An 11,777-nucleotide genomic window follows, 5' to 3' on the forward strand; every position below is an offset into this window, starting at 1 on the left:
TACCTTACTACATCACCGGGCCCACACAAATGTGGAGCGTGTTGGTCTATGGATTTATGCTGCACAATTGGCATGGGGTGGAGTTCTTCATAGAGCAGTAGCTGAGGCCAAGGTAAACAAACCTCTGAAAAGTGAGAACAACTTTTGCAAATAAAGGAAAACTCAAGAATACAAACAAAAACAATGTGCATCTATCAATAATCCAAATGAAACAATGTGTCACAGCAACAAAGCTCTCCAAATCCTGATGGTGGGTACCTCTTAAATCTTATATGCAAAAAAATAGTCGCTGAGCTTCTTTTGGTGAGGCGACCTTGGCATCTTCTTTCAATTTGTTCACGACATGATCCAACTTCTCCAACTTTCTAGACTAGTGGTGAAGAACTGTAAGGGCATCTCCAGCCAGGCCCTCAAGAAGCCTCCCCAGGCGCATTTTTAGACGCCGGCGAGTAAAAATCCTCCCAGCCGCAATTCCAGTCACGTTTTTCGCCGGATCTGACGAAAATCACGGCCGGCGCTCGCGATGGAAACTCAGCAAACCGGGATGCAGCTGGGGGCGCCGGCGCTATATTTTAGCCGCGAAAGGCCCACTGCCAGCCTCTAATCTCTCTCTCTCTCTCCTTTTTCTGGCTAGGGCCAGCACGTGAGGCATGCAAAAAAAAAAGACAACGCGGAGAAGCTGCAAGCGGCTGGCCCTGCGCCGCGCCTCCCCGGAGCAGCTTCACACCGCCGGCCCCGCGCCGCGCCTCCCCGGAGAAGCTTCACGCCGCCGGCCCGGTCGCCAGTAGCCAGCCCCCACAGGCCTCCGTGCGCTACCGAGCCCGTCACCGGAGCAGCTCTCTCCTCCACGGGCGGCCCCGACACCGGGCGCGCCGGCCACGGGCGGCCCCGGCCCGGAGCCACGCACCGGTGGGCGCAATCCTGAGCCTCACACGGGCACGGCACGGCTGGCGGCGGCCAGCGGGGAGCCGGGACGGGCACGTGCGAGATGGGCGGACGGGGGCAGCGCGGCCTGGGCTCGCGAAGCTGTCCGACTCGGGGCGCAGGGCCATGGTTTCCGGACCTGGCGCAGGGCGCGTGCGTCGCGCTGGAGCGCATCCACCATACGCCATGCCACCGTCCAGTAGTTGGAGCACGGAGGCAAAGAAGACGCGGAGACGGCGGCGAGGCCATCCACACGGAGGCCGCGGCGGTGCGCGAGCTCCTCCTGGCATCGCTGGCCGCGGCGGGGCACTGGGCGTCGGTGCTCTTCCTCGCTGCGCGCCACGCGCTCGTGAACCTTCGAGCTGCCGCCACGCGTCCTGCTCGTCGAGGTGCAGAGATGCTTGGGGTGGAGACGGCTGGAAAAATTTGCCACCCAGACTAAAAAAATCCGCCGGTGCCTCCCCAGAAGGCCGAAAAAACGCCTCCTGAGGGGCACAACGGCTGGAGATGCCCTAAGCTTGTGTTGCATGGAGTGATGCCCAACTGATGTTCCTTCAACAATTTGTATATCGTGTTTCAAGCGGCAAGTGGCTATTGCGGTTTGTAAAGCATGGTACGACTGTGGCATTTGTAGATTGACCTTTCCTTTGATGTCGATTCAGTGCAATTTTCAATCTCCGATGAACGACGCCCTATTGAAGAAATAAGATGTTATGGTTTTTAGTGTAATTTTATTTTTACTAGTCATTTTGTGTCCAATTGTCTTTCAATTGTGCTACATGTTGTTTTGTTGGTAATTAGTATATCTAAGATGCTATTTGGATGGCTTTTCTCAAGAAAAATTTGAAGCTCACGTCAAAAGAAAACAGCTTGTACTACAATATTACAGCTCCTTTGATTCAAAGAATTTTAGAAGAATTTGATTCTTAAGAATATTTTTGTTCGAACCATGTAGAAAAGTTGCACGCAATTTATATAAAAGAAGATAGTACAAAGCTGAAGATGGGGCAACCCATATATTGCCAAAGATGGCACAACCATAACAACATGACGACCCAAGAACAAAAGCAAAAGGCAAACATGCAAGAACGACCCGAAGCTCGACAAATAAGCACCTATGACCCAATTCTTAAGAATATTTTCTATATAGGTTCGTTTGATTCACAAGATTGAATCTTTTGAAAAAAAAATCTGAGGAATCCTAATGCACACTTTTGACGAATATTTTCTATCCATTCAAACCTCTTGATTGTTTTTTCCTATTGCACTGAACCAGACGACCTATCATCGGTCTGTGTGCCATGTTATAAGTTGGTCTATGAGCATTTGTGTAACGTCTCTATGGCGCTGCAGTATGGTTTGGCTATGAATACCAAGCACATGTGGACATCAAAAGAATGACTCTGGATTGATGTCATTTGGCACAGGATATGACCTTGCCCTGTGATGCCTCGCAAGATGAAGGTATCACATAAACTTTTGCTTGGAGGATGCTCGGGAAAACTCTACTCGCGGGTAAAATGGCTGGTAGATTCTCTGTTCACATCAATAAAAATTGTTCTGGGTGTAACCAGGAGGAAGATGAGCTTCATCTTTTCTTCCGCTGCAACTTTGCTGGAGCAACTTGGTTTGCTCATCCTCGGTAAAACAGATAGTATGATTTATTTATGTGAACAAACAATCGTTTCTTGATTTCCAAAGGCCAGTGGCTGAGTATGGTGATCAAGTACTGAGTATTCCAAGAAAATATGGTGTACATTCAGAATTACTAGCATGTAATTAGCGGCTATTAAGGTGGAATGTTATGCTTTGTACATATATATTTAATAGCATTATGTTAGTACTCACTCCGTTCCCAAATATAAGTCTTTTTAGAGATTTTAACAAATGACTACATACAGAGCAAAATGAGTGAATCTATACTTTAAAATACATCTACATACATCCGTATGTTATAGTCCATTTGAAATGTGTAAAAAGACTTATACTCCCTCCGTCCCAAAATATAAGAACGTTTTTTACACTATACTAGTGTCGAAAACGTTCTTATATTTTGAGACAAGGAAGTAGTATTTAGGAACGGAGGGAGTATAATTCAGTTCCAAATCATGAGGTAACAGAAAAACAACAACACATATCTGCATTACTCGCTCTGAACTAGAGGCTTCAAGGATTAGCATTTGCTCCACTTTGTGTGCTTGCTTTCCGATTTTCGAGATCAAGACATCTATCATGATCATCTTCTTTTCATCTTCTTTTTTGGGTGCAAACGCTTGTGCTCGAACAGCACTGCACTGTAATCATCATCCATCATTGCAGAGAACGGACATACCCATGTGGGAAGAAAAAGAAGTGTCATCCCATACTTCTGGCTAGCTGCCTACTTATCACTTTCAGACCCCACGACAGCGGGGGTCTTCTATGAACTGGCTATGTTATTCAGACACAAGGTTTATAAGTTATATGCGTAGAATAAAGGCCAAAGAAGTCCAGTTTAAGATTGTTGGGCTCTTCGCAAATGAAGCGCCGAAAAAGTTAATGCCCAGCATATCATATATTCTTATTAAAGAGCGTTTGATAATCAGGTCAAATGCTGACACATAGCGAGAACACTAGTGATTTCACTCCCATCGCCAAAAAGAACTGCATAGACCCATTGCCAGTATCATACAAAGAAGGTAACCCAAAGTTGAGTGCTTGGAACAAAATGCCCCACGCCAGCAACAAGACCGAGGTGTGACGAACTGAGCGCTCAGGAAGAGAAAACGATGGACCAAGCTTGTTTTCTTGTTTCAATCAAAATAATGGCCCAGTCAAAGTCCAGTTTGGAGAAAACATGTAGAGAAATCCACCCAGGCATTTCCCATCACGACTTCAGTTGATCAAACGTCTTGAGAAGACTAGTCTTGCAGGCCTCAATCTCGGCATATTCAGGGGAATTCGGAGTGGAGGCGACGATGGCGTAGGCACCTGCCTTGTCCAAAAACCCCGCAGCTTTATCTGTACATACAGCACAAGAATGAAACTTAAATGGACCACTTTAGATACCAGAATGATACAAGGAACTAGAGTCAAGTACGATGTGCCAATGGGAATGGCCAGTATTTTTACTCACCCGACTTTGCAAGTGCCACAAGAGCTTTCAGAGCTTCTTTGCGTGTTTTGTCATCTTTAGCACCTTCTAACACATTGAGAATTTCTTGAGCTCCCCCCATCTCTACCACCTTCATTCTCCTTTCATCTGTAACCGTAGGAGATTAGTAACAACATTCAATAGTAAAATGGGAATACATTTCATTGACAGAAATGTTAAGTACAGATAAACTGAAGTTAACTGTTGTTACAGGAGTAGGAACGGAACCACAGAAAAATTAGCTACTGCAAGGCTTCATATGGCTAGATCCTTTTCACTTATAAACTCTAGCAACTTCTACGGCAGAAATGGACCACATGACACAAATGACTAATATCCCATGTGATAGACTAGTAGCAATCTAACAGGCATAACCATTAGTAAAGAAAGCCCATAATCTCATGAGTCCGACATTGCTCAACTCCAAGTAACTGCTAAGATGAAATGCTGGATCATTCTCATACAGGGGTATGCAAAATGGCAGGGCCAATCAATGAGTTGGATATTGGTATTTTTAAGAAAAGGAGGAACGAGTTGGATATATTGCTCATACTCTCCACAACAGATGTAACATCCTAACTTTATGAGTTCATTTTTTTTACAAAGCAAAGGATATTACACAAAGCAGGAGTTTTCCTAAACAAATCAATCAGTAGTGGTTATTTGCCACGAACAATATGTGGTAGAAATAAGTTTGTGTGATTCAGGGAGCCATCTAACAGGGCTTCAGGCTTTGTTTGTGCACATGAAAGATGAAAATTTTGAGGTACGGGAGATAGATCATAGATATAAACAGAGTGACAGATTATAAGTTGTCACGCCATGGAGTCCTGGACCCAGCCGATAGGTCTTTCTTGGTTTCCAAGTCTAGCTGGGCCAATTCACAATAATAGGTCTATTTACATATTTCCTTGTTAGTTTGAGCTGGTTCAAGTTTTTCCTAAACTCCCACCAAGCTGTGCTAACATACAAGAAATACTAGTATCACAAGTCGAAATCGAGCTCTCTAAGCAAGCAGTTCATAACATGTTGCAAAGCCCAGCATCGCAGAAATAAATTGCAACAGAACACTAAAAATGCTTGGATAAAATTGGTTACCATCAACGGCAAAACGAGCTAATCGGGAAGCCCCCATCCGCTTGAACAAGGGATCTTTGACATGTAAAAGCGTAATGGATTGCTGTAGTAGGTTATCCCCTGTAAACTTGTCAGACAGAAGCAATTTCAAGTTCACCGGCATAATGTCTCATCTGTTAGCACATTATGAAATCACTATCATACCCATGTAGGGAAAGAACTGCCAACCAACAAGGCCAGCAGTTCCTATGAAGAATATCTTTAATATCCATCCAAATTTCTTCTCAACTTCCTCCTCAAGTGCCCTGTCATCTGTGCACCATTTCAGTTCATGTTAGACAATTATATACAAGTATTTCACTTGGGGGAAAGTATTCATACAGTAAAAGAATAGCAAAAACCGCAAAGTAAAAAAACTTTCGAATTTCTTGTTCACAAATTACTTTCAACACAAGTTACCACAGCATAGCTCCATACATACTTCCACAGTGACATAAAAGCATGTGGATACAAAGCATAACCACTGAAACAGAGCTTACTAAGTCATAGTGATCCTGTAAGGCAATTCCACAGGCACCACGACCAGTCTGACAAAGTGACTTTGAGGCCAGGGTGTTCTCGAAGAAAAACACTAGAATTGTACGACGCAGGAACCACCGGATCAAACTGATAACACACTGTGATTACCGGCGAGACAGGGTGAAACAATTAAACATGTCTCTTCCTCCCCTACACACCAATCTCACGTTCACTGATCCGCATACATGTACATCGTACACCAATAAAACAATCACCATCCACAGCCAAACACACACGGTAACTCATGGCCATTTTCACCCAAATTGGCTACTTTAATTTCATCAATGTGTCCCATGAGCAGCGAAACATCATAGATTTGAGGAAGTGAGATGAAGCCACTGGCCACTGGCCATACCTCTCTCGTTGTAGGTGCAGAGCCTGCGGCACAAGCGGATCCCAGATCCGCCATTCCAACCGCCCGCCGCGACCTAGAGACCAGACCACACGAATCAGGAAGCTTAGAGCATGGCGTGGAAGGAACCCAAAGCCCAGGAGGGACCGGGGAGCGTACCTCGGAGCCACCGGCGTGGCGTAGGATGGGGACTGCTCCGCTGGAACATGCCTCCGCGGCCACCGGCGCTGCCCGGCGAGCGGCTGCCGCGGCCGACGGCGGCGACAGGAGGCGGCGGAGCGCCACCTGCGAGAGCCTCTGCATCGGTGAAATGGTGTTGTGGAGGCCGCTTGGGCCCAGTGGGCTTACAAGTTCTCTTCGAGGCGATAAGTTGGACTTTGTCAGATGGTTCTCCTCGTTGGGCTGGATATGGCCTCTACCTTTTGCATTTCTTAGAAAAAAGAGAAAAGTGTACTTTCCCCCTCAAATGTGGCTAATGGATCAAATACCCCCTAAACTTCAAAACAGGTTTTTTAGGCCCTTGAAATCTGCTCGGTTTCCCACGCATGCCTCGCGGATACAAGCCGAGGTTACGTGAAATATAGATTCACTAGAGAATTCACAAGGTCTAGCTAGGAACAACTTTTTGTCCGTCCTTGAAATCTACTCGGTTTCCCACGCATCTAGCCGCCTCTTTGGCACTGTGAGGTAGGGGAATGAGACCCTCTGACTTAGCTTTCTCTACATCGGAGGGATGACCAACTCGTATCGTCGTCCATGCGGCATCCTACGGCGACTGGCGAGCTCCTTCACTAGGGTGGTCAGGAAAACCAACGGCCCAATCGAATGAAGCAAATAAAAGAATGGCGTGAAGATAAGGAAAATGATTTGAGGACCAACGTCGTCAGAGCGTTGAATGTGCCCGACGCTAGAATAAGTTGTCCCAACACTTAGATGGATATGTGGAGCAGCATTAAGGTTGTGTCCTTAGCGGAGGTGGAGGTGGACGTCGATGAGGCTTCGTAAGTTGTCATACGGGTAACGAGGTGGCACTAGTGGCAGCCAGCGGCGGATGGACCTCTGGGGCGTCATTACAGACCTTGGCGATGGTAGTTGCCACTACTTGAATCAACACTTTTGCCGGCAAAGCCCTTGTCGAGTGTTCCACTTGGCGAATGTTGCTCGACGTACATCCTCGCAAAAACGAGGTTTGTTGAGTTCCTTCTTTCAGGCATCGGGTAATGTTTTGTTGAGCGGCAAGCATGGGTGCTCAGCGCAATAAAGTGGCTTGACAGACAATTGACGAAAACCGTGCTTGCCACATTGCACCAATGTGTGGAGAGTGCTTGTTGGCTGGACTCGGCGAAAGCCGACGCGCAAAAGGTCACCATGTGTCCCTTTAGTTTCATCAAAAATAGATATTTGACAAATAAGCTCTTTGTCGAGTGCCAACGCTCGGCCAAGGGCAATGCACAAAGAGGGCGCCATGTGGCATGCCAGTTTCGCCGAAAGCCAACACTCGGCAACCATAGATTCTCTTTGTCGTGTGCCAATGCTCGAGGAAGGCCGATGCACATGAGGGTGTCACGTGGACTGCCTAGCAGTGTCGAATCTTTGAAGAAAATGAGGAGGGGGGGGGGGGGCAAAGTTAACTATGTGTAGAAAAAGTCGAAAACTCTCAATTATTTAGTCCGAATAAGGTCAAAAATCTTATACGAATAGTAGTATTTTTCCCAATTTTTGGAGGGGGGGGGGGGGCTCAAAGTTAACTCAGTGTAGAAAAAGTCGAAAACTCTCAATTATTTAGTCCAAATAAGGTCAAAAATCTTATACAAATAGCAGTATTTTTTTCCAATTTTTTTTGGAGGAGGAGGCCTCAAAGTTAACTGTGTGTAGAAAAAGTCGAAAACTCTCAATTATTTAGTCCAAATAAGATCAAAAATCTTATACCAATTTTTGAAGGGGAGGGGGGGGGGGGGGGGGGGGGGGGCTCGAGCCTGTGTAAGGCCCCCTGCTAGATTCTCCACTATCGTCTAGCCGCCGGTTCCGCAAAGACACATGCCCTTTGCCGAATGCCAACACTCAGCATACCATCCGTCTACCACGCTCCGAGGGCGTGCCACGTGTCAGCTTTTGTGGAGCGCCTTTTGTGGACACTCTGTAAAGTCTCCTACAAGTTACCAGATCGCCCCACATGACAACTCCGTTGAGTGTGGCACTCGACACACATACCTTTACCGAGTGGAACACTCGACAAATCTTTAATCAACAGGTTTTAAAATTTGTTTTCCAATTAACCCCGCAAAAACATGTATAACAATTATATCCCACATATCACAAACAATGAAAGATTGTTATATCCAAAACACCATTCCGCAACATAAATCACAAGGTCACAAGAACAAGAACACCTGCCCTTCATGGTTCTCAGTTACAAGACATTCAACCTTAGGCATTTGGGACTGTAATTTAGTTTGATCATAAGGTTTGCAAACTTTCATAGTATTGTTATCAGTGATAGTACTAGTAAATATTAACCCTGACACTTAACCATGGCTATTCTAACCCTGACACGACAGTGATCCAAAGCTCTCTCTCGCTCTCCTTTGACCATCTTACTTGGCAGGCAATCCGAGTCATGGATCATCATCGACTCTGTGTCTCTGTCCACCTTCAACGTGCACATTGCTCTCATCCTGCTCCTGTTCCTGGTCCGGGCAGGGGCACGCATCCTCCTTGGCGCGAGCGCCGTGATCTGCGGGCGAGATTATCCCCTGCTACATCCGATCCGCGCTAGACTACGATGCTCCCTGATCACCCCATCCATTTGCGCGCGCAATCCTTCGGTGCTCCCACAATGATTTACTCCTCTTCCTTTTTTGTCTCTCTTTGGTGGATATGAATTCAAGTTGCGGGCTGCGGATCATTGCTCGATACGGATTTCACTGTCGTGAGATCGATCAATGGCTGGCGTGGCCGCGTGGGTGGGGATCATCATGCACGCCAGGTGGTCGATGGTATGCGCACAGGCACAGGTTGATATCGGGTCTTTAAACTTTCTAGCGGGCCGTGTTCCCTGCCGTAGAAAGCTACGTATTGCTTATGGCTGTGAACAAATAAGCTCATATGTAAAGTCCCATTTGTATCTTATACTGCACTACTACATTATATTCATCTCACATAAGCAAATGTTTCAGAAACAGTTGTGCGCCTGCTGACCGACCGCGGAATCTTTGGCCAAAGATAAGAGTAAAAAAGCTTGGCATCCCATGTGCTAGAACCCAAAGAACAGTCTACAATAAGTTGCCTAGTTTTATACTTTTATGTACTGTCCAGTATTGGCAGACCTTGATAATGAATACAACTGATAGCACCATCACAACTCCTCTGAAGCAGTGCTTCAGAGTATATAGACAGGCATCCTTGAAACTTGGTGTGCGTAGACTGCAGTTCTGCACCATTTTCTGTGGAACCGTGGTAAGAGGGCGGGTTCAGCCGATACCAAGAAATTAGAACTTGCTGCATACAACTTTAGATGATTTGCATTAGAAAGCACTGCCTCTGCATCATAATATAAGATGTTTTTTGACACTTGCTTTTTTTGAGAGGAAATAGAACTGTGAGCCTATGACTGAACAATATTGGTGATAAACTGATAGGTTGTAAAGTCCCACCTGCATTACAAACAGTTCCACGCCTTTTGACCGTGGAATCTTTGGCGAGAGATAGAGTAAAATAACGTTCCATCCCATGTGCTAGAACCCAAAGAGTAGTCCACAATAAGTTGTCTAGTTTTATGCACGGTCCAATGTTCGTAGAACTTGGTCATGAATACAAGTGATAGTACCATCACAACTCCACTTAAGCAGTGTTTCACTCTTTAGCTATGGCACTGTCTCAGATTTCTTCCTAAGCAACTGTAAAGATTGGCTTTGCAATACATGGATACCCTTAAATGGTCTATCCTTGTCTTCAGGACTGTTGAACTGATAGTGTCCTCAACCTGTTCCTGATTAGACCACACGCTCATATGAGAAATCACAATACTTCTACAATCTTGATATCAAACTGCACATGCTTTGGTCAGCAGCTATCGCTATAATTTGAACGTTGGAAAGGGGGAAAAAGAGGAGTAGTTCCAAATGCTGTCACTTTATAGCTATCACTATAATCTTGATCACAGTCAGTATAGTGGTGCAACAGCAGCCACCAGCTTTAGGTAATACCGGTACATTGATAAATAGATTGCCTTGATTCTTGGTGCGGCGTCTCCATCGCAAATCACGTCAGACACAGCGAGTAGTGTGAACAATGTTGCTTGCACATGCATGCTAACCTCCTCTTTGTCTTTGTTAGGTTGCAACAAGAAACCAATTAACTCATCTATCTAAGTAGTAGTAGTATATGTTGGCAACTCATGATTGCTTCTGTTCTTAAAACGAACAAAAAAAACGCAGCCTCATATCAAAGCCAAGCACTATTAGCATTCATTTCGAAGCAATTTATGACTTTCTGTACATTCTAACTTCTTGCCATCGTAAGAATATATGCCAAAAACGACAAAAGAAACAGGAGATTCAAGCCTGAGAAAAGCACTAGGCGGTCGGTCTACAAGCCATAGAATGGTAATGGTGTACTCCTCAATATAGCGACACGGATGAATCATCTCCGACCTGCGCAGTGCTGTACTTGTTGGAGGAGGAGCCCGACGGCTTGGACAAGTCACCGGACCGCCTGCGGAGCATCTGGCGCATGCCGTCGGCGACCCGGACGGCGGGGTTGGACTTGAACTTCTTGCAGAACGCCATGTGCGCCCGCACGGCCTCCTCCACGCCGGGGTGAGCCTTCTTCCTGCCGGCCTCGTCCCTCACGGCCTCGCAGCACAGCCCGCACAGCCACTGGCCGTAGAAGCTGGCTCTCACGCTCGCAATGTAGTCCTGGGTGCAGTCTTCCCTCAGGCCACAGCACTCACACTTGACCGACTCTATCTCCATTGCTGCTGGCTATGGCTATTGCTCTGTGCTGTGGTGTGCTGTGCTGTGCTGTGCTGGCCTTGGTTGGGAGGCTATTTGTAGGGGAGGAGGTTATTACGGTTGTGAGGGCAGGGGTGGGGATGGGATGGGGTGTATTTATGATTGGAAGGCGTTGCTGCATGTTCTGAGGCGAGAGATTTGAGACAGAGTTAGTTGGGTGTGAGCCTATTTGCTGGCCTTTTCCTGGCATTTAAAAATTCTGGCATCAGTTGGTGGCTGGAAAGTGTTGCTGTTGCTGTGGGAATTTGGGGGGCCTCTCCCCTTCCACACAAAATGCAACCTTTGTCCCTTGCTGATCAATCCACCGGTGCCACCTAGTATACATAAAAGGAGTTGGTTCTTTGTCAGGTTTCAGTTTTCTCCAGTTTCCTGTAGGTATGGAAATGTTTGAGCCAGGCAGTGCTGTTTCTGGTGACATGAGCCAACCAGCTGCCAGAGGGAGGACATCTCACCCTGCTACCAGATTAGGTTTTATGCACCAGCACAAGTTACTCCATAAACTCAAAGTGCCGTAGTATGTTCTTGTCAATCAATACTGTCCATGCTTGCTCGTCCTTTATAAGTGGCAGTTGGTTCCTGAGATACTCTGAGTTGCATAATTGTGAGTTCGCATATCGTTCGAGGATGTACACTTACTCCATCCACTAGCCTTTCTATTTGAAAATTACCATATAGATTCAGCACATGGCTTGCTAAAGAC

At 46.3% G+C, this 11,777-nt stretch overlaps 2 protein-coding genes across 2 annotated transcripts; both read right to left on the reverse strand.

Moving 5' to 3' along the window:
* Positions 1-3,443: 3,443 nt before the first annotated feature.
* Positions 3,444-6,440, reverse strand: LOC125550216. The gene is made up of 6 exons (XM_048713160.1): positions 6,225-6,440; positions 6,069-6,141; positions 5,339-5,446; positions 5,156-5,254; positions 4,040-4,165; positions 3,444-3,924 (listed from the first exon to the last, which is right to left on the reverse strand). Exons 1-6 carry the CDS (start codon positions 6,366-6,368, stop codon positions 3,791-3,793), a joined length of 684 nt encoding a protein of 227 aa, XP_048569117.1. The 5' UTR covers positions 6,369-6,440; the 3' UTR covers positions 3,444-3,790.
* A 4,066-nt stretch (positions 6,441-10,506) lies between these two features.
* LOC125553378 lies at positions 10,507-11,149 on the reverse strand. The gene has a single exon (XM_048717169.1). The coding sequence runs from the start codon at positions 11,036-11,038 to the stop codon at positions 10,685-10,687; it is 354 nt and encodes a 117-aa protein (XP_048573126.1). The 5' UTR covers positions 11,039-11,149; the 3' UTR covers positions 10,507-10,684.
* Positions 11,150-11,777: the final 628 nt, after the last annotated feature.

The sequence above is a fragment of the Triticum urartu genome, chromosome 4 (genome assembly GCF_003073215.2).
Source record: "Triticum urartu cultivar G1812 chromosome 4, Tu2.1, whole genome shotgun sequence".
Taxonomy (NCBI): domain Eukaryota; kingdom Viridiplantae; phylum Streptophyta; class Magnoliopsida; order Poales; family Poaceae; genus Triticum; species Triticum urartu.